Consider the following 21,811-nt stretch of genomic DNA (forward strand, 5'->3'; position numbering starts at 1 on the left):
TGTGCAGGACCCTCCCTCTCCGTACAGAACAATACCAGGCTTCCAGAACTGCCACGTGTGGGAGGTGTGTTCACAGCCCGATTCTGCTAGTTCTGGACTCTGAAGCCTAACGTGAGACGCAGCAATCTGGAGTGAACAGTTCCGTGGCTTTCTAGGCTTTCTATATAACCACGCGCACACACGCACACGCACACACACACGTGTTGGGACTACAACTCACAAAGAACAGAACACACTTCCACCAGCAGCTCCCCATCGTATGGGACTGTGACTTCCAGCACTGCCACTAGAGACTAGTGTCTCCTAACTTTACATACACCGGTCGCGTAGGTGGAAATATCAAGGGGACAGCTCCCAACTTGTTTCACTAGGACGACACTACTTGATATCAAAGTGTCACAAAAGGAGAAAAAATTACAGATTGATACCTCCCTATACAAAAGACACAGATCTCCTAAGCAACATACTGCACATCGAATCTAACAATATATAAACCAGATAATACATCGTGATCAAGTAGGATTTACCTCAGGAATGCAAGGTTGATTCAACAATCAAAACGTAATTCATCCATTATTTTAAAAAACAGAAAGTTTCTATGATTAATAAAGACAGAAAAAGCACCTGACAAAATTCAACATCCTCTCATGATTAAAAAAGAAGAAGAGGGGCGCCTGGGTGGCTCAGTCGGTTAAGCGTCTGACTTCAGCTCAGGTCACGATCTCATGGTCCATGAGTTCGAGCCCCGCGTCGGGCTCTGGGCTGATGGCTCGGAGCCTGGAGCCTGCTTCCGATTCTGTGTCTCCCTCTCTCTCTGCCCCTCCCCCGTTCATGCTCTGTCTCTCTCTCTGTCTCAAAAATAAAAAAAAATAAACGTTAAAAAAAAAATTAAAAAAAAAAAAAAGAAGAAGAAAGGAAAAAGAAAAAGCAACTCTCAGAAAACCAGGGGTTACAAGGAGAATTTTATTCGAAAGAGGGTATCTTCAAAAACAAGACAAACTAGAACTAAATCCTACTTCACAGAACATGACAAGAACACTGTAGTGAAGGTGCCAGCCATGGCAACAGGGCAAGACAGAGAAATAAAAGACATGAAGACTGGAGAGAAAAAGGGTTTGTTTTCAGACTACATGACTATAGACTTCTATCCAATAAGTGAATTTATAGTAAAGGCACAAGATAAACTAACGAGATAATCTACTCTACATACTAAGCCAAGAACTGGACAATTAAACCTAAAAGCCAAAAACTGTCCTTTACAATAGCATCAAAAAAGCATGGAGTCCCCACGCAAAGATCTACTGCGTGAGGCCAAGAGAGCCGGCGCGCCTAGCTAGCCGGACAGGCCTACCCAAAGTCACAGCACCGTTCACGGGCCGGTTCTCCCAAACCGATGCGCAGATTCCACACAGCCCCAGTCCAAACCGAAGGGACCACGAGTCTGGCAGCTCCGGAAGCCGCTGTAACGTAAGGGGCGCGGCACCCCCGTGCGAGCCTGCACGCTCCGCTGAAGTCCACGCACCACGGGCAGGACGAAAGCACGCACACCAGAGCGTCCGGGCACAGCACGGGGCCGACGGTGTGCTTGTCCTCCTACTCAGAGAAGAAATACCACCGCTGGTCTGTTTTCGACCTCAAACGCCGAAATGCACAACAGGACTCACTCTGTACAACTTTTCAGGAGGAAAGGTATAAAGATGCAAACAGATCATCTGAAGCGGTTAGGCACTAGACACGTGAGCAGAAACCCGCGTTCTGTGAGCTCAAGTCAACAACACTGTAAAACTTACACAAACGTCACCTACAGGCAAAACAAAACTACTCCGTGCTAATTGTTTTAAAAAAGTTACATTTTTCTCTTTAGCTGAAAACTGATAAAATTACAAAATACAGAAAACTGTTGGATTTACAATAAATTCCTAATAGTGTGAACAATTACTGGTGAATCTGAAATCAAAGATCTGTGAACACTATTTTTAAAAAATCTGTGTCAGGGCGTCTGGGTGGCTCAGTCAGTTAAGCGCGGGACTCTTGATTTCAGCTCAGGTCACGATCTCACAGTCTGTGAGTTCAAGCCCCGCATCAGGCTACGCACTGACAGTGCAGAGCCTGCTTGGGATTCTCTCCCTCTCTCTGCCCCTGCCCTGTGCGCTTGCACTCTAACTAAATAAACATTTAAAAAAATAAAATAGGGGCGCCTGGGTGGCTCAGTCGGTTAGGCGGCCGACTTCGGCTCAGGTCATGATCTCACGGTCCGTGAGTTCTAGCCCCGCGTCGGGCTCTGTGCTGACAGCTCGGAGCCTGGAGCCTGCTTCATATTCTGTGTCTCCCTCTCTCTGACCCTCCCCTGTTCATGCTCTGTCTCTCCCTGTCTCAAAAATAAATAAACATTAAAAAAAAAATTTAAAAAATAAATAAATAAAATAACCAGTGTCACTAACCACTGAGACACCAGAAGTTTTTAAATTGTCACAAAAACCTCCATTGCCCTTCTCATGTGCCTCTAGGGATGTGGACCCCTGTCGCTGCAAGCAGACCAGATGACTGACTTCATCGCTCCTGGGGTCTGGTAGGAGTGAGGTCAGGGGTGCCTCCAGGGGCGTCTCCCCGCAGGACGGCAAGCCCCCCGGGAATGGCGGCCGGTGAGCAGGGCGGGCAGGAGCGGGCGCCAGGGACAGGTGGGGACAGCGGTGCCGGCAGGAAGGCAGTCAAAAAGGACCCTCCATGACTCCAGCAGGGGCAGGCGGGGCAGGGCCACGACTGGCGCACGCGCCTTCCCGCAAGGTGAAAGGTCTGAGCGCGCCCACAAGGGGAAGCTGGGACAGCAGGTGCCTCTTGCCCAAATACAACGAGGAAGGTGAAAGAATCAGAGACAAAGAAGCGACCACACCCACAGTATTAGCTCTGTGAGCCAGGGCGGGGACGGTGACAATACCCAAGGAGGGGCTGTGTTCTCCGGGTTAGGACTTCAGAAGCACGGGTGGGCCCTGCACAGAGAACACACTGCCAGCTGCTCTCCCGGGTCTCTGTTCAAGCACCGCCTGGCCGCTCGCTGTTCTTCACCCCTGCACCAGGTGCCGGTTCCCTCCCCCTCTTCCCTCTAGGTGGCGCCAGAGATGCCCGCGCATCCCGCGCTCACCTGCTCCTACAGCTCCCACGTGCTGGGGACGCGAACACGTCCCACATCTCACGAACACTCAACAGCACTGCGCCGAAACCAAGCAGGAGACGAGCGCCATGAGAGAAAATGATCAAGGGATCTACGCTAGAATGGCCTGGCGGCTTCCAGGGGGCCCCGAGGTGGAGGGACGGCACCGGCGGCCGAGCAGCAAGGCACAGAGGCAGACGAGGTGTGTGAAGCCCGGTGGCGGGCAGAGGCTCCCGGGGAAAGAGAGAACAGCGCCAGCCAGCAGGCAGGGTGAAGACGTTCAAGAGCCCCGCTCGCACCCCTCAGAGAAACGGGGTGGCGGCACACGCCTTCCCTACTGCCCTCTCTCCAGGAGCCTTAATGCAGCCTCCAGCTGTGGCCAGGAGAAAGGCCCGGGGTTCCCTAAACACTCCGAACAAGTTCTTTCTCAGTGCCTTCCCTGGAACTCCTACAGCATGCAGTACCTTCCCCACCGGCATCAAACAGCACCTCCTTTAGAAAAATGCCCTGCATCTGGCCAATTCAGGGGTTTTTTTTTCACTCAACAATTACCGAGTGCTGATAATACATCAGGCCAGATGGATTCAGAAAGTAGGTAGATGTGAACCCGGCCCACAAGAAGTTTCCAGCCAAGGAACAGGAGACCAGCAAATAAACAGCTGAATGAGTCACCAGGTGCGCCTATGTGTGCCGAGCTAAGGCAGGCACCAGAGCCCAGCCCGGTGGTTCAGGTGGGTGAGAGACAGACACACACACACACACACACACACACACACACACACACACAGGGCCATGCCCTAGGGCAGGGCCCTGAAAGTTTCCTGTTTAGAAAGAACAAATGTTCCAAGCAGAAGGAGCCGTGCAAGCACACGGAGGCACAAGGGGCCACACCCAGGCAGGGTCCTGTCTGAAAACTAAGCCCAGGCAGTGCGATGGCGAGAGTCTGCCGAGGCAGAGCCGGAGGGCGAGGCCAGTGGAGAGGGCGCAGTCTCCCGTAACATCGCTGGCATCAGGGTGAGCAGAGAATAGACTGGAACTCAGCTCAGCATTCCTTCCTACTGAGGGCCTACTACGTGCCAGGCACTGCACGTTGTTCCCTCATGCTGGGCACGCATACAACTTAGTCACTCTTCTGGAAAGCGTTTAGCACCTTTTAATGTAAATGTATAGAGGTCTACATATTTACATAAATGTAATCATATATAGTACATATATTTTTAATCTGTCTTCCCCACGAGTCAATTAGCAACTCAAGCTGTCAGACCGGATGGCCAGAATCCCAGAGGAGAGGCAGAGGCCCAGGGAGACAATCCCCAGGGAAGCTCTCAGGCCCTGGGAGCCGACCAAGGCCCATCTGTTGAGAGGACTAGAACGCAGCGTGTGTGCTCCAGGAAGAAACTCAAACACCAATCTACTCCTCTCACCAAACTGTTTTTAAGGCACGTGGATTAGCTAAGCCTATGAAGAATTTACTCATTCATTAGGGTAATCTTCCTTTGTGCCAATACCTTGACAAGCAGAAGAAAGCCTGACCCAATCCCTGCGTCGAGGTTTCTTTCTAGCAAGCAAGACACAACGCAAGCCAGTACAGGTGTGATGATCCGTCACGGGAAGTGCTGTGCGAGACCATAAGACGAGGCTCGGGGAGGGAGCATCAGGCAGAAGGTGGTTAGGCTGACCGGGCTGAGAGGTCCTTCGGGCTCAGACCCGAGGGGTCGGGAGGAGCAGGGAAGGCAGAGGATGGAGGGGCGAGCACAGGGCCAACGGCCTGACAGGGAAGAGCTGTGGGTGTGTGAGGTGCTCCCAGGTCAAAACGGCAGCACTGGTGGGCAAGAGACCAAGGGCCCAAAGCTGGAGACTGTGGGGGAGCCAGGTCAGGGGAGGCCACGCAGGCCACGCGACGGATCTGCGGCTTATCCGGTAGGAAGCCACCGGAGAGCTTTAGGGACGATAACATTGGGCGTTCGTTTTTATAAACTCACTCTGGCCACCGTGTGAAGGACGAACGTGTGGGGAAACAGGAAGATCCAACAGGAAGCAGCTCCCACAGCCCAGGGAGGGATGAGGGTCGCACGGTGCAGAGGGGATGCCGCCGAAAGGGAGAAAGGGTGAGGAGCTCAAAACACGTTCTGGAGACAGAACGAAGGTAAGAGGAGGAGCTTGCCGCACACGGCAGGCGTGTCAGAGAGGCGTCCGGGTCTGCGGCAGGAGCACTAAGTGCAAGGGGGTCTGGCGCGTTCGCGAAGACTGCGGGGACGTGTGGAGGAACAGATTTCAGGGCAACAGCTAAGAGGCTCCTAAGTATCAGAAGTTTATGAAGAAAACAAACGTGGACGAGGATCACAAGAGGCCGTTGACCGCCGGCAGGTGAGACACAGAAGACGCACCGCACACAGAGCCACGTGGCTGGACACGTGGGTGGACACGTGGGTGGAGGGAAGGAAAGAGGGAGTCTAAACACTGATACGGGGGGCGCCGGGGGGCTCAGTCAGTTGAGCGTGTGACTCGATTTCGGCTCAGGCTGTGATCTCACGGTTCGTGGGATCGAGCCCCGCGTGGGGCTCTGTGCTCAGTGCAGAGCCTGCTTGGGATTCTCTCTCTCCCCCTCTCTCTCTGCCCCTCCTGCACACTCGTTCTGTCTCTCTCTCAAAATAACTAAACTGTAAAAAAATTATTACGGGGGCACCTGGGTGGCTCAGTCGGTTGGGCATCCGACTTCGGCTCAGGTCACCATCTCACGGCTTGTGAGTTCGAGCCCCGCGTCGGGCTCTGTGCTGACAGCTCGGAGCCTGGAGCCTGCTTCGGAGTCTGTGTCTCTCTCCGCCCCTCCCCCACTCATGCTCTGTCTCTCTCTGTCTCTCAAAAATAAACAAACATTAAAAAAAATTTTTTTTAATAATCATAAGAAAATGAAAATAAAATACTGATCCAGAAAAAGCATGACTTCAATCACAGGATCCAGAATCACACAAGTGAAATATTGCTACTATACTCGAGCTCAACCTGCCACTGAAAGAGTTTGGAAAAAGTCAGCACGCACGCTCATCCCTGACAACCGCAGCCCCTGCCACCTCTTCAATCCTTCCCAGTCTCCTAGAGACATGAAGCAGATCAAACGCGGGCTAATGCCATCCAACAGCCTTCCCAGCGGACCTTTCCGCATTCAGTGACCGTGCAACCCAACACGGCACTGCGAACCCGCTGGACGTCGACACGCTGGATTCCAACGGCCCCTAAGCCTAGGACATCATGACAGGGTTGAACACGTGGTATACCAAAGCCCTCTCAAATCTGTTCAAATATTCTCCTCTGTGGGAGGGATCTCGGGCGGCTTCTTCACAGCCACCTCACCGAGCCACATTACAGAGACAACCACAGGCCGTCGTTGAGGGTACCTTCAAGGTTTCAGTTCAAACTATACAAATATAGCTCTGTTCTAGTATTTTTAGCCTGTTCTACTAAGTATTTTGTGTCTTCTTAAATTGGGACACCGATGTTTTTTGAGGTTAATGTGACCGATAAAATCAAATGTGAGGTTTCGAATGTCTGACTGCAAACAGAGATTTGTAGTCTTTGGACTTGAGCTTTTTATTTTGTCTTTATCTAAAAGTAGTAACTTTTATACTTGAAAATAACCGATTCAGCCAATTCCTACACACCAACATCTTTGTCTTTATCACAAAGCAAAAACTAACCGGAATAAAACCTAAGGTTTCCTGCCTCCCTGGCCTGGTCCAGAGAAGTGTACAGAGAAGCCCGCACACGGTGTGCTCCTGGGGCAGGCCGTGAGCTCAGCCCTGAGAAGGGGACAGGGTGACAAGCTCCTTAGTGTCATCAGAAACTTCCTCCTGAACGATCCAGAAGGAAAACCATTCCTCAGAGGTGATGGCCTGCTTCAACCCTATAAACAGACTGATTCGGACTCTGATGCCATCCCTCCCTCTCCCCCCTCTTCCACACCTGTGGTTCTGCTCTCCTACCCAACCATGACCTCTATCAGAATGCTACTTCAGTTACAGACGCCTCTATTCATCTGCTCTGCCCGTCAGCAAATGTAATGGGAAAGTAAGATGCCTCCATCAATTGCTTTGGGATGAGATGGGCCAAAAAAAAAAAAAAGACCACCCAGTCTTTTTTCTCTTCCCAAGTTCATATTTCTAAAGTCACTTTGAATTTCTTAAAAACCAAGTCACCAATTATTGAATGTCCCATTGGTACTGGATTCACAGACTTTAATTTAGCCTAGACTACTGAAATCAGAGACTTATTGCTAAGGCTCGGTGCTAACCACGGGCTGGCACACCATGGACGTGGCATTGTGCATACGGGTCCCAGCAAGTCCGAGAAAGACCAAAACCTTCTACAAGCACAGTACAGAACTCTCTACTTCTGTGCACTGGTCACTGGTCATGCTCAATTATACTATGTAATCCTGAGGTGGAAACCATAGCTTTTAAAAAGTTCCCATACCCAACACCCTTTAAAATTCAAAGTTTGAAGTTAACTCCGCAAAATCTTTACTCGAAATACCTAATTTGGCAATAATTGGTGGCAGGTGCTTTGTTCAGAGAGCATCACATTAAAAGAGTCCTAATACCACGTTTTAGAAATGTTTAAAAGTCACGCCTGGCTGGATCTCAGGGTTGCGAGTTTGAGCCCCACGCTGGGTGTAGAGATTACCTAAGAATAAAATCTTTGAAAGAAAAGGAAAAGGAAAAGAAAAGAAAAAAGAGAAGAAAGGAGAAGAGAAGAGAAAAAAAAGGAAGAAAAATGTTAAGAAGGCTAGATAAGAATTTCGGATGGTGCTGACAACGCGGTAAATGAAAAGCAATCTAACAGCAAAGCTATGGTCTGGCATTAGCACATCAACATCCTGGTGACGCTGAAAGTTTTAAGCTAAACACTAAATTGAATCAGTCTGCAGGTCCCTTCCCAGCCCAGGTTTCTTCCTTTTAAAAGTCTTTCCTGAGGACATGAACATGATACTTGAATATATTCTTTAAAATAATAATAAAGATTTTTCTTAAATTCCTTGTTCAGGACCTCATCTCCCAGGGTTAATATTCACTAGTATGTTAAGAGAAGCAGCAGAATGTTTTGGTCTTATTCATACATGGATTACCTGGCATTTTTAACTTCTCAACATGCTTCCAAATACTGTCTTGAATGTTTACAATGAAGATGCTTTTACATTTTTATTTTTATACAAATAAAAACCTTAACAACATTAAACTGGAAAATGTTAACTCACAGTATTACTGACCCTTAGTGATAAGCCCACCTTATGATAATATGGAGTTCCAAATACACAATCTTTACAGTGAGTAAAGATAACCAATTTTTGAAATAAGAAAAACCATGTCTCTCTTTTTTCCTCCAGTCCTATTTAAGTTAAAATCAGTCTCTTTACTCTTTAGAAACTTCCACATCATAGAACGGACATGGGTGTCTTAATTAAAACACAAAATAGGGGCACCGGGCGGGCTCGGTTGGAAGAGCCTATGGCTCTTGATCTCGGGGTCCTGAGCTCAAGCCCCATGTTGGGTGTAGAGATCACTTAAATGAATAAATAAAAACTTACACACACACACACACACACACACACAATAAAACATGCAACTATAAGAGACACAGGACAAGCACCAGAAAGATAACTTACTGAAAATGCACTTCCATAGAAATATTTTTATTTACTATTTTAAAAACTATCCAGCTGGTCTTATGGCAAGAGCTGCAAACTTATACCACATCAATTTCCATTTTTCCTTAAATTTAATTGTAAATCTATTTGAAATAAATTCTGAAAACCTCTCATCCACCTTTTTAGTGCAAAAGCATGAATCCGAATTAAATTTAAACCAAACAGATTTTTAAGTTACGTATACCTTTAGCCCAACACATTGGAAATGGACCACAGCCGCTCTTCTCCATACAGACGGCACCTGCTGGTCTCAGGGCCTCTCGGCCCGCCAGTTCCACCAACATAAACTCAGGCCTCTCAAGATCAGGCCAGGCGTCCGCGCACCAAGTCCCCGTTCATGGCTCCCACAGGGTTCGCTTCGATGCACAGCCACACTAAGTTTCCCCCGGGTGCTCCTTTTCTCAGAGCTTGAGGCAACATTTGGGAGGTGTTCCTTCTGTAATATTTTCCAGCAGCTTGAAGAATGCCTCTCAGTTACAGAATCTTCTCCCGCTTCCGCAATCTGAAACACAGACCATCCTGGCCAGATTAAGCTCCTGAGCAGAAAGAAACCGGCTAGTAATGTGACCCCACCTCGGGCCTGGGTTCCGAGATTCATTCAGGGAAGGAGAGAGGGAGGGGGGGGCAGAGGGAGGAGGAAAGGGCGGCCGGCAGCCAGGGCCTGATTAATATGCTAATCCCACCCTTCGGTTCAATTCATCTGGCAGACTTCTGCTCACAAAACCAACAGGCGATCCTAAACTTGAGGAAGCTGCAAATCAAGAGTGACCCAGATCGTGTCTGTAGATGGCTCCTGCAACTATTTCTGTTTTCAAAGTCATGCCTAATTCTGACCTTAAGACTTAAGATACTTATCTTGATGAAAAAAGAATAATACCAGGGGGAAAAATCTTGTTCAACATTAAAAACAAGTCTGTAAAGCATATGTCTATAGGAACCCAGATATTTCTGAGGAAAAGTCTTTTTTCTGATTGACACTTTCACAGTAAGTTAGCAAATTTACAAAACTGCACTTAGAAAACACATAGAAACCAGAATTTGAAGTGAATAGATTCTTTTAAAATTAGCTGAGGGAATACTGAGGAATCCAAGAGGCATGATCTGATTTCTTTTCTTAATTTCAAAATGTAAGTGAGTACTAAACCCATACTGGAGAAAGAGGACAGAAAAGTGACAATCTGTACTAGTAACATTTCTTAAAAAATGCAAACTACTTACGCTATTTCCATTCAAACTGGGAGACAGTCCGGTCGTCTCTAAAATTCAGCTCCTTAAACACATTCCGCTTTAGCAGTAAGACAATACGTAACTGGGCTCCTGGAGGCTTTGTTGTCTGGTCTGAGCACCCGTACCACACACTCAGGCGCTACACGGGGTAGCTCTCCTAGCACAAGGGTAGTTCTGTCACTAGTAAATCCCATAAACTAGGACAAAATCGAGTCTTCTGCTTAACTGTGAACAGGACCGAGGCTTTACAAATTCACTAACTTGTGAAAACAAGAGCTGAAAAAGGCTCAGGAGAACAAGAGGCCTGTGTCCAGGGATGTCCCAGGACAGCTAGCTGCATTCCTAACACACTCCTCTTGATGATGGCTTTGTCTCCAGGCCATACCCTCCGCCTCCTAATAGCAGTCAGAGCTCAAATGACCTCTCGGATGCCCCAGTGAAAACAGATCACTCACCAGAGTGAACTCTGACCCCAGGCAACACTGGGAAGAAAAGGGGTTTCAGAAAAACACAGGCAGGCAAGCCAGGAAAAGAACGGAAGAAACAAGCACACAGATCACTGAGGACAGCTCGGGACATTAAAGGCCTGCTGCCTTCATAGGAAGGATCTAAGCACACCCAGGAGCACGTCTGGTAGCTGGCTCAGACCCCTGAGAGCGGCCAGGGGTTTAATCTCAACCATCAAGTAACAGACTGTACCAACAACTCAAGCAAACTGAGTCTCTCTTGCAACTTATGACTCAAAAGTTAAAAAATAAAAGCTACCTTTACTAGCTGCCAAAGATATCCTACACACCAAATACCAATCACACCCAATTTTCACAACTCCCAAGCAAAATCAGGGCTGTCACATCCTTTAAAGATGAGCAAAGATGGAGCCCTCCAGCTATGGAAAGACACAGCTTCACTGGGCCCACCTGTCATCCAAGAAGCCAGGGGTCTTTCCTCCCCATCTCTCTCTCTGTCTCTCTCTGTCTGTCTCTCTGTCTCTCTGTCTCTCTCTCTCTCTCTCTCTCTCTCACACACACACACACACACACACACACACCCCAGAAGGAGTTTCTGAGCCAGACTGAAGAGACCCCACAGCACCAGCCACAGGGAAAAGAGAGGGGTCGGTGCAGGTGGTGGTGGCAGCCGGAGCCTGCACAGCGCAGAGGAGGAGACAAGAGCACAGACCCGGGAGCTCTCGAGGACAAAGAAAGTCGAGTGTGGGCAGCGAGGGAGAGGAGAAGCGGAGTCTCTGGCTGCACGGTAACCAGAGCCTGGCAGCTTTCTCTCCGCCCACCAAGCTAATGTGTATCTCATCTCGATATCCAAGCAGTACCTGCTGGGGAGCAAAGTCCCAGGGGCACAAAAGACGACAAGACCAAAGAAGCAAGGATCCCTCCAGGCCAGCAAACAGAGCCCAGCGGGGAAAGAGCTGGAAGTCACGGGGTCGCCGAGAAGAGCAGACAGGTGGTGAGGGCGAGCACGGAGGAAGGCGCCCGGGCGCACAGAGAAGCGGCCCTGCTCGAGACGCCCGCACGGAACGCCGCGGGGTCTCACCCGTCACACAACTCACAGAGCGGCTCACTCCCAGTGTTTACAGAAGAGGACGCTGTGGGTCTGGAGGCTGCGGCACTGGCTGAAGGCCAAAGGGCTGAAAAATTACATGAGGACCTGCTACTCTGTGAGAGCATCACTCCTACGTTCCCCTTGCTAAATATTAAAGACAAGTTATGCTTTTAGATCTCCAATCCAGTGACAGCTTGGAAAGAACGAGAAAGGCCCACAGTTAATGGTAACAGGAGTGAAAAAAGTGAGCAGTCCCTTTATGCTCTCTGATTTAGGAAATTCCACATACTAACGTAAAGGCCATCGGTCATTAAAAAGTTCTGTAATTTCTTTTAAAAAAGCCTTTGTAGTACCAGTACAGTTAAAAGCAACTCTGGTAGGTCCTACTTGACAGGTAAACATTTCATTAAAATCTGTACGAAAGACACTAGTATTCGGTCGCGCCGCAGACCCTAGGCATCCCGGACTCCGGTCTCCTTCCTCAAAGCAACCCATCGGCAAAGCCCAATACCTGGCCTCTCAAACGAATCCAAACGGCGTCTGCGCGCCCGGGCCCCCGCCGCAGCTCTCCGCCCCACACTCAGCTCCCAGCCCGCGACCGCACCAAACCCCTCCGATCGGCCGTCGCACCGTTTCCCTCCTCCGCTAAAACTCACCAACGCTTGCCCGAGTCTGCCGGCACGGGTGCTTGCGCACTCAGCGTGGTCCGCGAGGCCCCCTCCCACCCACACCCTCTGGCTCGCCGTCTCTTGGCTCCCACTTCCCGGGCTTCAACACCCCGACCTCCTCGCCGTCCTGTGCCCATACCAGGTATGTGCCCGCCTTTACACCGCCTGTGCCATGCGCTCGGCCTGCTTCACTTTCCCACAGCCCCGTCCCCTTCTCAAATATCACGCAACTGATTCCACACAATTCTACGGTACGTTTATTGTCCGGCTGCCCTCACGACGACCCGGTCTCCACGGCAGGAAGGAATTCTGTCTGTTCCGCACATACCGTCTTCCGGGCCTTGCTACTGAAACGGTAAGAGGCACAGGCCACACCCCACACATCCTTCTATCACCGACAGGTAACGAGGAGATGGCAGAGGGACCTGCTATTCTCTTTCAGAGGCCATGTCCACAGAAACCATATCGAGATATTCTACACGTCAAGACCCGACACCAAGCTCAGTAATGGCACGGACTGCCTTGACCCTGGGCACAGCTTTGCCTCCGAGACCTCTCTCAGCTCAGGGGCTTGAGAAGTAGTCACTGAATAAGCAAAGTAAACAATAGAAAAACATTGCTCTTTCAAGAATATAAAAAAAGTGGAAAAAAGCAAAACTGACATAAAACCTAGGAAAACCGGGCGGACTGCCTCTCCCCACCCCACATTAAAAATAAGTCACACAACTGTAGTACTCCGATACTCCTATGAGAACTTCATTGCAACTTGCAGTAGAACAAAAATGAAAATAGTGTGTGAGATTAGATAGCAAGATCAGGAAGCAAAGAAGGGAGTTCTAAACCCTTGCATATACTGTGCAGTGCTGTTCCACATGGCTTCCCTACAGAAACCTTAAGTGAGAAAGTACTAGAAAGAGCTATTAAGAAAGACGCTGCTTGGGGCACCTGGTAGCTCAGTCGGTTAAGCGTCCGGCTCTTGATTTTGGCTCAAGTCATGATCGCACAGTTCATGGGTTCAAACCCCAGTGTGGAGCCTGCTTGGGATTCTCTCTCTCTCTCTCTCTCTCTCTCTGCCCAACCCCCTTGAATGAATGAATGAATGAATGAATGAATGAATAAAAGCAAGCTGCTTATAAATGTCACCAAAAGCAAATCACACAAATGCCAAGTCTGACTCTCACACACTCCTGTACTTACATGGTTTTATTTGCTGGCCTTATGTAATACTTCAGGTCAGTATTTCTTACAAGAGTAGTCGTGGTAAACACTTTCAAGTCAGCTAATAAAAGGAATGTGGAAGAACGGTAATCTATATTATACACACATAATTCAAAATCTCTCTTACTTCTTCTATGTTTGCATTATCAAGAGTTACAGATTTACTGTCACAGTTACTATTATAACTGAGTACCTCCAATTAGAAGCTGATCATTACAACACACCCTAACTCTTGAAAGTTGGCTATCCTATCCTAAACTTAATTCTATTAAGACTCACAGAATTAAAACTTCTATGTCATTGTGCCTCAATGTCTCCACCACAAAACAGAAATAATTTTAATCAACAAAAATTAAGACTTGATACTGACTAAACAAATCTAGTCCTAAGAAAGGATATAATCACGTTCTGAAGATAAATAGGTAAATAGGTGTCAAAACATAACATAGTCCAAAAGGTGATGGTGTCATTCGCTGTCCTTGCAAACTTTCTAACAATTACTATACCTCCTCCCTTCTGCTCCTCCGAAGAACTCTGGGGACGCTGAGGGAGGCACTGCATTTGCAACTGGGAGACACAAAGGAGCCCCAGTTCTATCCGTGAGGCAAAGGAAGACTCATTTCACTGTCTGAAACTTCAGTTTGTTCATCCGTAAAACAAGGACAATGACAACACCTATCGCCTGAGCAGTGACCGTGTGCTAGTCACAAAACAGCACAATAGCAAGACCAACAACAAAAATGTAACGAGAACGGCACAATGGGGAGCCCAAGTTAATGCTTACCCTGTGCCAAACCCCATTCTAAACACTTTTAAACTACTGCCCCAGTTATTAATAACCACCTTCAGGAGAGAGGTTCTATCACCCCCATTTAACAGATGACAAAACCGAGGCACGCAGAGATAGGTTGCTTGTTCAAGGTCACAGAACTCCTCAGTAGCAAGGCTGGAAATCACACTCAGGCAGTCAGGCTCCATCCAGTCTGTGCTCCTCACTCCTCTGTGGCGGAACTTCACCTATTTGTTTCAATTAATGATTCCAACAACCAGCAAGACAGAGGATGTTAACAAGCCACGTTGTGACATGTAAACAAACTGAGGAACAGAGACATCAAGTGACATGACCTGACATCACAGCCCGCCGGTCTGCGTACACACGTACCCGCACTCGGACGCCTGCCAGCATGCACACTTGCACCTCCGGAGGCTGCAAAGCTTTCCAGAGACTCAGGAAAACAGGCCCCGCTAGGCCCACAAAGGATGAATGAACGACTGTGAGGGCCACAGGGACAAAGAGAGGAAGAGAAGAAATGTGCCCACAGAAAGAATATGAGACACAAACTGCTCCCATCCCTAGGCCACACTCCAATTCACCAAATTCCGCGGCTCCTGTGACAGTCCCCCGGAGTCAGCAATCCCGCCCCGATTGCAGATGAACGCCATCACGGTACATGCTGCACGTGTAGCTGTTACCCGAGACAGACCTCAAAATCACCAGGAAATAACATCACAATGAATTAGGCGACCGAAGATCTATGAAATGGGAGGACGACTGCCATTCCTCATGAGGCAGAACATTCTAAACTTACTACAAATTCAGACAATAGTGAACTAGAATATCTTCCCAGACACTAATGGCCATTTCTTAAGGAGATGAAAGCAAATTCTAGATTTAGACCTGTGGGGAGGTTACTCGTTATCAGGTGGCTTTTTTTTGTAAGTTTATTTATTTATTTTGAGAGAGAGAGAGAGAGAGAGGGAGAGCACACACACAGGAGAGCATGGGAGAGTGGCAGAGAGAAAGAGAGAGAGAGAGAGAGAGAGAGAGAGAGAGAGAGAGAGAGAGAATGAATCCCAAGCTGGCTCTACGCTCAGCACAGAGCTTGACTTGGGGCTCAATCCCACAACCCTGAGAACATGACCTGAGCCGAAATCAGACACTTAACCAACTGAGTCACTCAAGCACCCCTTTGTCATCAAGGTTAAAATAAAAACAGAGAAAAAAAAGGCTCCTGAAATCTATAAGAAGATGCCACTTTAGTTTTTCAAATATGCTAGTGGAGGCCAGCTAACACAGAACAGGACAAGCAACTCACCAAAATGGTCAACCTAATGATCTACATTATAAAACACAGTGGGGGTTTTTGCTTATATTGGCCAAGTAACAAATATCAAAGGATAATCAAGTAGTTATTTATTTTAACGTTAACGCCCTCCAAATGAACCTTGAAGCTTTTACTGAACATGCCTCCACACGGCCAACTCAATCATGTCCCCACCGTATGTTTTTTACCCTGTAAATCCGATTTACCCAGAGGGTGATCAGTCACCTTACTGAGCGGACAGCAAAGTGCCCCGTTTCAAGCATGCAGCTGAGGGGCGGGGCGCCTCGGGTGGCTCAGTCAGTTAAGCGTGCGACTCGGTTTCGGCTCAGGTCATGTTCTCACGGTTTGTCAGTTCAAGCCCTGCATCGGCTCCACGCTGACAATGCACAGTCTGCTTAGGATTCTCTCGCTTTCCCTCCCCAGCTCATACTCTGTCTCTTTCCTTCAAAATAAATAAATAAACTTTTTATAAAAAAAAAAAAAAAAGGCAGTCTGCATATGAGACCCCCTGCGGGGCCGCCCATGGGAGATGGGGCTGTGCAGAAAGAAAGGCCCCCTGGCGGTGAGCGTGAACCTCTTCCGCCACCTACACCCCGGTTGTCAGGAAGCAGCGGTGGCAGCATCTACGGGACGCTCCGTTCCTCCCCCCAGCCTTCCCCCAGCGGTATCCTAAGTGGAGCCGGGACGAAGGTGGCTTCTCTTCCCAAACGCGGCTACCCAGTGGCTGGTGGATTCCTCGGTCAACGGCCCTCCTCCATGCTTTTGCTTTTGTCACATCGATACCAACAGACACTATTCCAATTCAGCAAGAAATTTACAGCCATTTTTCCAATGCTCCCTAAAATTTTCACAATTAAGAAAAGTTAAAACCACCTTCACACCTATTCGGATGACTACTATTTCTAAACACTGGGAAACAGGAAACAACATGCGTTGGCCAGGATGTGAAGCAGCGGCCGCCCTGTGCGCCACTGGTGGGGACACGGAACGGTGTGAGCCACGGTGCCAGCGCCTCAGAAGACCAAGGGGACAGAGTTTCAGATGTGCGAGATGGAAAGTTCTGGAGATCCGTTTCCCCGCAACGTGAACGTTTTAACAGTACGGAACTGTACAGTTAAAAATGGTGAGGACGCCAAGATGTGATCAGCCAAAAAAAGCTTATCAGAGTGTGAAAACCACTTTAGAGGAGTGTCTCGTGTTTACTTTACAACAAAGTGGCGAATACGATTACGTCCACCTTTGCGGGTGAGGGGAAAAGCCCTGAGATGGCAGGAACATGCCCAAAGCCCAAGAGGCAGGACAAGGGAGAGACGATCAGCAGTCCTTGAGGGAGGACATGATACTAATCCAACACTACAAGGGAGCTTCGCGTGCCCCCCGTAATGAGTTAGCCCCATAATCGACTCTGAGATAATTACCGACACCCACTGGGAAGATTACTAAAAGGAAAGGTCGCTTGGAACGGAGCTGGGAGGCCAGCACGGGCTGCTCTCACCCCCGATCGCCCCTCCCTGATGGCAGGTCTGGCCAGGAGAGAGGCACCTCGCGGGTGGACGCCATCCCTGCTGCAGAGCGGCACCTCCTCCCTCCCAACCTCCCCGCCTTCCCCTACAAAAGAACGGTCCTCACCTCCCTTCTGCCCGCAGTCCTACCCCAGCTTGCCTGCCTGGGTTTGCAGGTCCCTGCTCTTCCCAAATAAACCCATCTCTGCTAATGGAATGACCCGCAGTTTTATCTGTGAGGTTAGTAAGACCATTTTCAAGAGAGAGCTGAGGCTGAAAGAGGTAAAGGTCTTGGGGTGAGATCAGACTCTGTAAAGTCAGAGCCGCATGAGACTCCGAGGCCCAGGTCGTTTCCGCTTTCTACCAGCCTCAACCTGCAAGCCCACCGCTGTCCCTTCGGCTTATGTCAAGTCCTCCCTGAATCCCAACCTGGTGCCATACCACATACAGGACTTTGGGCACCTTTTAAACAACTTCTCTCTAGAATGTGGTTTTCTCATCAGTTAAGTTAAAAAGCAGCACCTACTTCCCATAACTGTCAGGAGAATTAAGTATTACAAACAGAAACAGTAATGAAAGTGCATCACTACCAGGACGCTCTTCTGCATCTTCCGTGTTGATTCAGTGAATTAAGCACTAGGGACCCCAAAATGATCGGGACAGAGGTCACAGCCCAAGAGAAGGCAGGCACTCGGTCGCTCCTGGTGGATCGGGCTGAGAAACCTCCAATAACCCCTTTGAGGTTTAAGGCAGTTGAGGCTTAAATGATTCGTAAGTTTGTGTGCAATACCGAAAAACTAGGAACAGCCTGCATGGCGACAGAAATGAGTAAATAACAGTTTGAAAAAGGTATTTGCGGAAAATGTTTCACTGACACTGGAAACACCCGTGAATGCAAAAAGTCCACACCGCATAAAAAGAGTAGCGCAATACGCACAGTCTTAAGATGCAAAGATTTTAAAGACACGGACTTCAAGTAATAAAAAAGATACAGAAGAATATGTCGGCTGTGGTTATTTCATTGTAAAGGAAAAAGACACATGCACACATTTGCTTCCTCGTGTATCACAGACCCACCTAGAGACATTTGCAACTTAGAAAGACTGACTCTTCCAGAGGATTCGGCAGAAGGAAAATCGCGTCAAAGAGGCAGAGATTTAGCATTTCCTGCCTACCCATTTGAATTTTGTGCCATGTGTATTTCTGTTCAAAATAACAAGTGAACATAGAAACTATTTTAAAGAAAAAATCTCTAGTGAGGTCCTCAATATTTCCCAAGAAAGTAATCCTTTCTAAGTAATACATGGGTCAAATATCGAAAGAAAGAAAGAAAGAAAAAATCAGAAAATGTTCAGAACAGTGTGATAATAAAAACACAACATCAAAATCTTAAGAACGCAGTTAAGAGTATTTACAAGGGCATTTAGAACTTCAAGTGCTTACATTTAAAAGGTAAAAACATCAATTGTCTATGTTTTTACCTTGAGAACTAAGAGCAAATTAAACTCTAAATTGAAATATAGAGTAAGTAACAGTGCTGTACATTATTAGCACATGGGGCAAAAGGAGAAATGAGGAATACTGATCCTATTTTTAAAATTTTGGCATCTTGTCCCTCATGGATGTTTTGTGTTAATGTTTATCTTTTTATAACCCTGCATTAAACGTTTACTTATCTTGATTCCTGAGGTTTTCATCGGCCCCACTGATGCCCTTTGAGTCCCGTTCTCGCCACCCACACAACCCTACACACCTACGCCCACAGCCCCACACCCGGCCCTTATCACCTAAGGGGTTTGCAAAACTAGAAACATTTCTACCCAGAGCATGTTAAATACAATCACTGCATTTTAAAAGTTCTCTTGTGAGAACAAAAAGGGTATTTAACGCTTCTTCTTCAAGGACCAGAACCACAGTAACTCAACTGTCAAAGCCTTATCTGCCTGACTTGCAACGGTAGCGAATGTTTTACTCTGGGCCAGCAAACTCCTCCGTTTATAAATGCCTGAATTTAAATACAGGAGGCAGGCCCTAAAAATCTGTTAGCGACATCAGTCTTTGATTACAGATGGCCACGCCTACTACGATGTGGCGGAAATCAGAAATTCTTTCCTTCTGACTCTGTGCAAAGGGCCTAACAGCAGCAGCGCCTCAAATCCACAAGCCACACTGAACCTCGCAGGGCAAGAGAGGCACAAAAGAGAGTCTGTAAATGGCTGACTTGTTACAAGATTCCTCCTTCCTCCTTTTAAATCAACTGTAATGAAAACTGTAACGACAAACGTCCACTCGAGATTTCTCAATTCGAGACGGTGCAACAGCCGGCAGCAGGACAACGTGAAAAGTGCAGAAAACGCCCCGGTCGGCGAGCCGCCCGCCGAGGCTGGGAGACCTTCAGGGGGCGAAGGGCAGGAAGCCAGGCCCACGGGCCACGGCTTTCACCTCTGTATTTATCGGTCGCCTTGGGGAACAAGGGGAGGCTCTGCACACACAGAACTGCCACGACCGGCCGGAGCACCAGGCCCGGCTCTGGCGGGCTGGACACCGAGAAGCAAGCACGGCGTGGTGACTGCCGGACGTCGCTCAGCACCGAACAGCGATGGCACCGGCAGCTGCCGCACTAAAATCATTATGCCGGGGGCGCCTGGGGGCTCAGTCGGTTAGGCGTCTGACTCTTGGGTTTCGGCTCAGGTCATGATCTCCAGGTTTCGTGAGTTCAAACACCGCATCTGCTTGGGATTCTGTCTCCCTCTCTCTCTGTCCCTTCCCCGCTCGCTCACGCGGTCTCTGTCAAATAAATAAATAAACTTAAAAAAAACATGCTGAGTGAGAAGCTGGACATAAAGGACCACCTACTGTATGTATGATTCCAATGATATAAAACGTCCAGAATAGTCAAGTCTGTCCGTTGGAAAGATGTGGTTGCCTAGGGCTGGGGGTGAAGAGGGATGAGGTGATGGTGTGAGGTTTGGAAGGGGGGTGGGGAGGACTAGGGGCTTATTTTTAATTTCTTGTCATTTTAAACAAGGCTGGATCAAGGAAGTATTAGACTCATCATTTATTTTCCAAAGTAGTTACAGTTCCTTTAGGGTTTATTGGTACTTTTTTTTCTTGGCTTTCTAGACACTTATTTCCAACCATTCCATTGGATACCAACCGTTCCAAATTAGATCACAGGATATATTCCTTTTTTTTTTTCACTTTAGCTAGTATCAGATAGGTTTCTGCCATTTGCACCTCAAAATTTTTCCAATAATAAAATTCATAAACCTGAGTCCTAACCCATCCTAAAAGGGTCCAGCTTTCCATTCACTCATCCAAGAGTTTAGCGAGCACCTACTGCACACCAGGCACTGCTCAGATGCCACGAATGCCTCAGTGTGTGCAAGGATAGAGATACACACCGGGATGTGCTGCTGGGCGCTTAACAACGGGCTCTGTGAAGAGGCCGGGGGAGAAGCCCCGATCTGTGGCGCTGGCAGATTTCTGCGGCATAAATACATCCACCATATCTGGTCTTGAGCTACCAATGTGGTGTCAACCGTCTCTCCGTCCCCCCTCCCCCCACACACTTCTTCTGCCCTCGTGGAGTTTACGTTCTGTTAGAGGAGACAGACAACAGTAACATCATAAATAACTAAATTGTGCAGTATGCTATCAAGTGATTAGTGTTATTTTAAAAATTACTAAGTGCAGCAGGGTATGAGGCAGAGGAAGTGTGCACATAAGGGAACAACGCAGGTTCCAGCATCAAATGAAGTGGTCAAGGTGAGCCACACGGCGAGATACACACGCATATGCATTAGAATACGGAGATTCAAAAACATACTTTTTTTTTTTCCAATTTACAAGAAAATCACACAGTATGTACTCTTTGGGGCACGGAGCCTCACAGCCACTTCTGGATAGTACTTCACTGTGTGAATGTACCGCAATTCTTTACCCAGTCCACCCTTGACCAACAGTGGGCTAATTCCTGTTTGGGGCTATTACGATTACTCTGTGACGGCCGGTCTTGTACAGGTTTCTTGGCACACGCGTGCACGCATTTCTGCTGTGTGCCCACCCGGAACGGAACCACCAGGTCAAGGTGCACGCTCCAGCGGAGTCAGCGCTACCAAACGACGGTCCGAAGCGGACGAACAAAGTGGCCCTCCCGTCGTTCTCGTGTGTGAGGGTCCCCACTGCCCCCAACCGTCAGAAGCAAACGTGAAACAAACAAGCCTAACTTCCGAGGTGCTGGTGCAGTTGCAGAGAGGGGCTGTCGTCTCACTGCACACCCCAGGTGTGACACGTCCTGCAGAGTACGAGAGCTGTAAGGGAAGCTAATGCTGTTTTAACAAGAATACAAATGAAAACAAGATGAAGGAGCAAAGGCGCGTTCAGATGCATCCAGAGGTCGTTAGTGGTGACAGTGGCACTGTGATTCTGAAATGGCACACAAGTTTCATATGCACGAATAATGAAGCAACTACATAAGCGTGCTAGTGTTAAGCACCAAGATTTTGGGGCGCCTGGCTGGCTCAGTGGAGCGTGCAACTCTTGATCTCAGGGTTGTATATTCGAGCCCCACATTGTGTGCAGAGATTAAAGATAAAATCTTAAAAAAAAAACCCGCAAGATTTTAAGCAAAAGAGAAAGGAGATACAAACAAAATCAAAGCAGGAAACCATTTTTGTCTTAAA

The 21,811-nt window shown here is 48.2% G+C and overlaps 1 protein-coding gene across 9 annotated transcripts in view; it reads right to left on the reverse strand.

Annotated features, from left to right (window-relative positions):
* The window catches only part of PTK2 (protein tyrosine kinase 2), a 257,568-nt gene that overhangs the window by 188,271 nt on the left and 47,486 nt on the right, over window positions 1-21,811 (reverse strand). For 4 of the 9 annotated variants that reach the window (XM_042973393.1, XM_042973392.1, XM_042973391.1 and 1 more), the window contains exon 1: window positions 9,034-9,351. The exons of 3 other annotated variants lie outside the window; for them this stretch is intronic. In XM_042973393.1, the coding sequence (XP_042829327.1) occupies window positions 9,034-9,133 (100 nt within the window). In that variant the 5' untranslated portion in view covers window positions 9,134-9,351. Of the gene's footprint in view, window positions 1-9,033; window positions 9,352-10,067; window positions 10,283-12,440; window positions 12,459-21,811 lie in introns of those variants that run through there. 2 more of the 9 variants (XM_042973390.1, XM_042973399.1) reach the window with 2 other exon arrangements.

Source organism: Panthera tigris, chromosome F2 (assembly GCF_018350195.1).
Source record: "Panthera tigris isolate Pti1 chromosome F2, P.tigris_Pti1_mat1.1, whole genome shotgun sequence".
Lineage (NCBI taxonomy): Eukaryota > Metazoa > Chordata > Mammalia > Carnivora > Felidae > Panthera > Panthera tigris.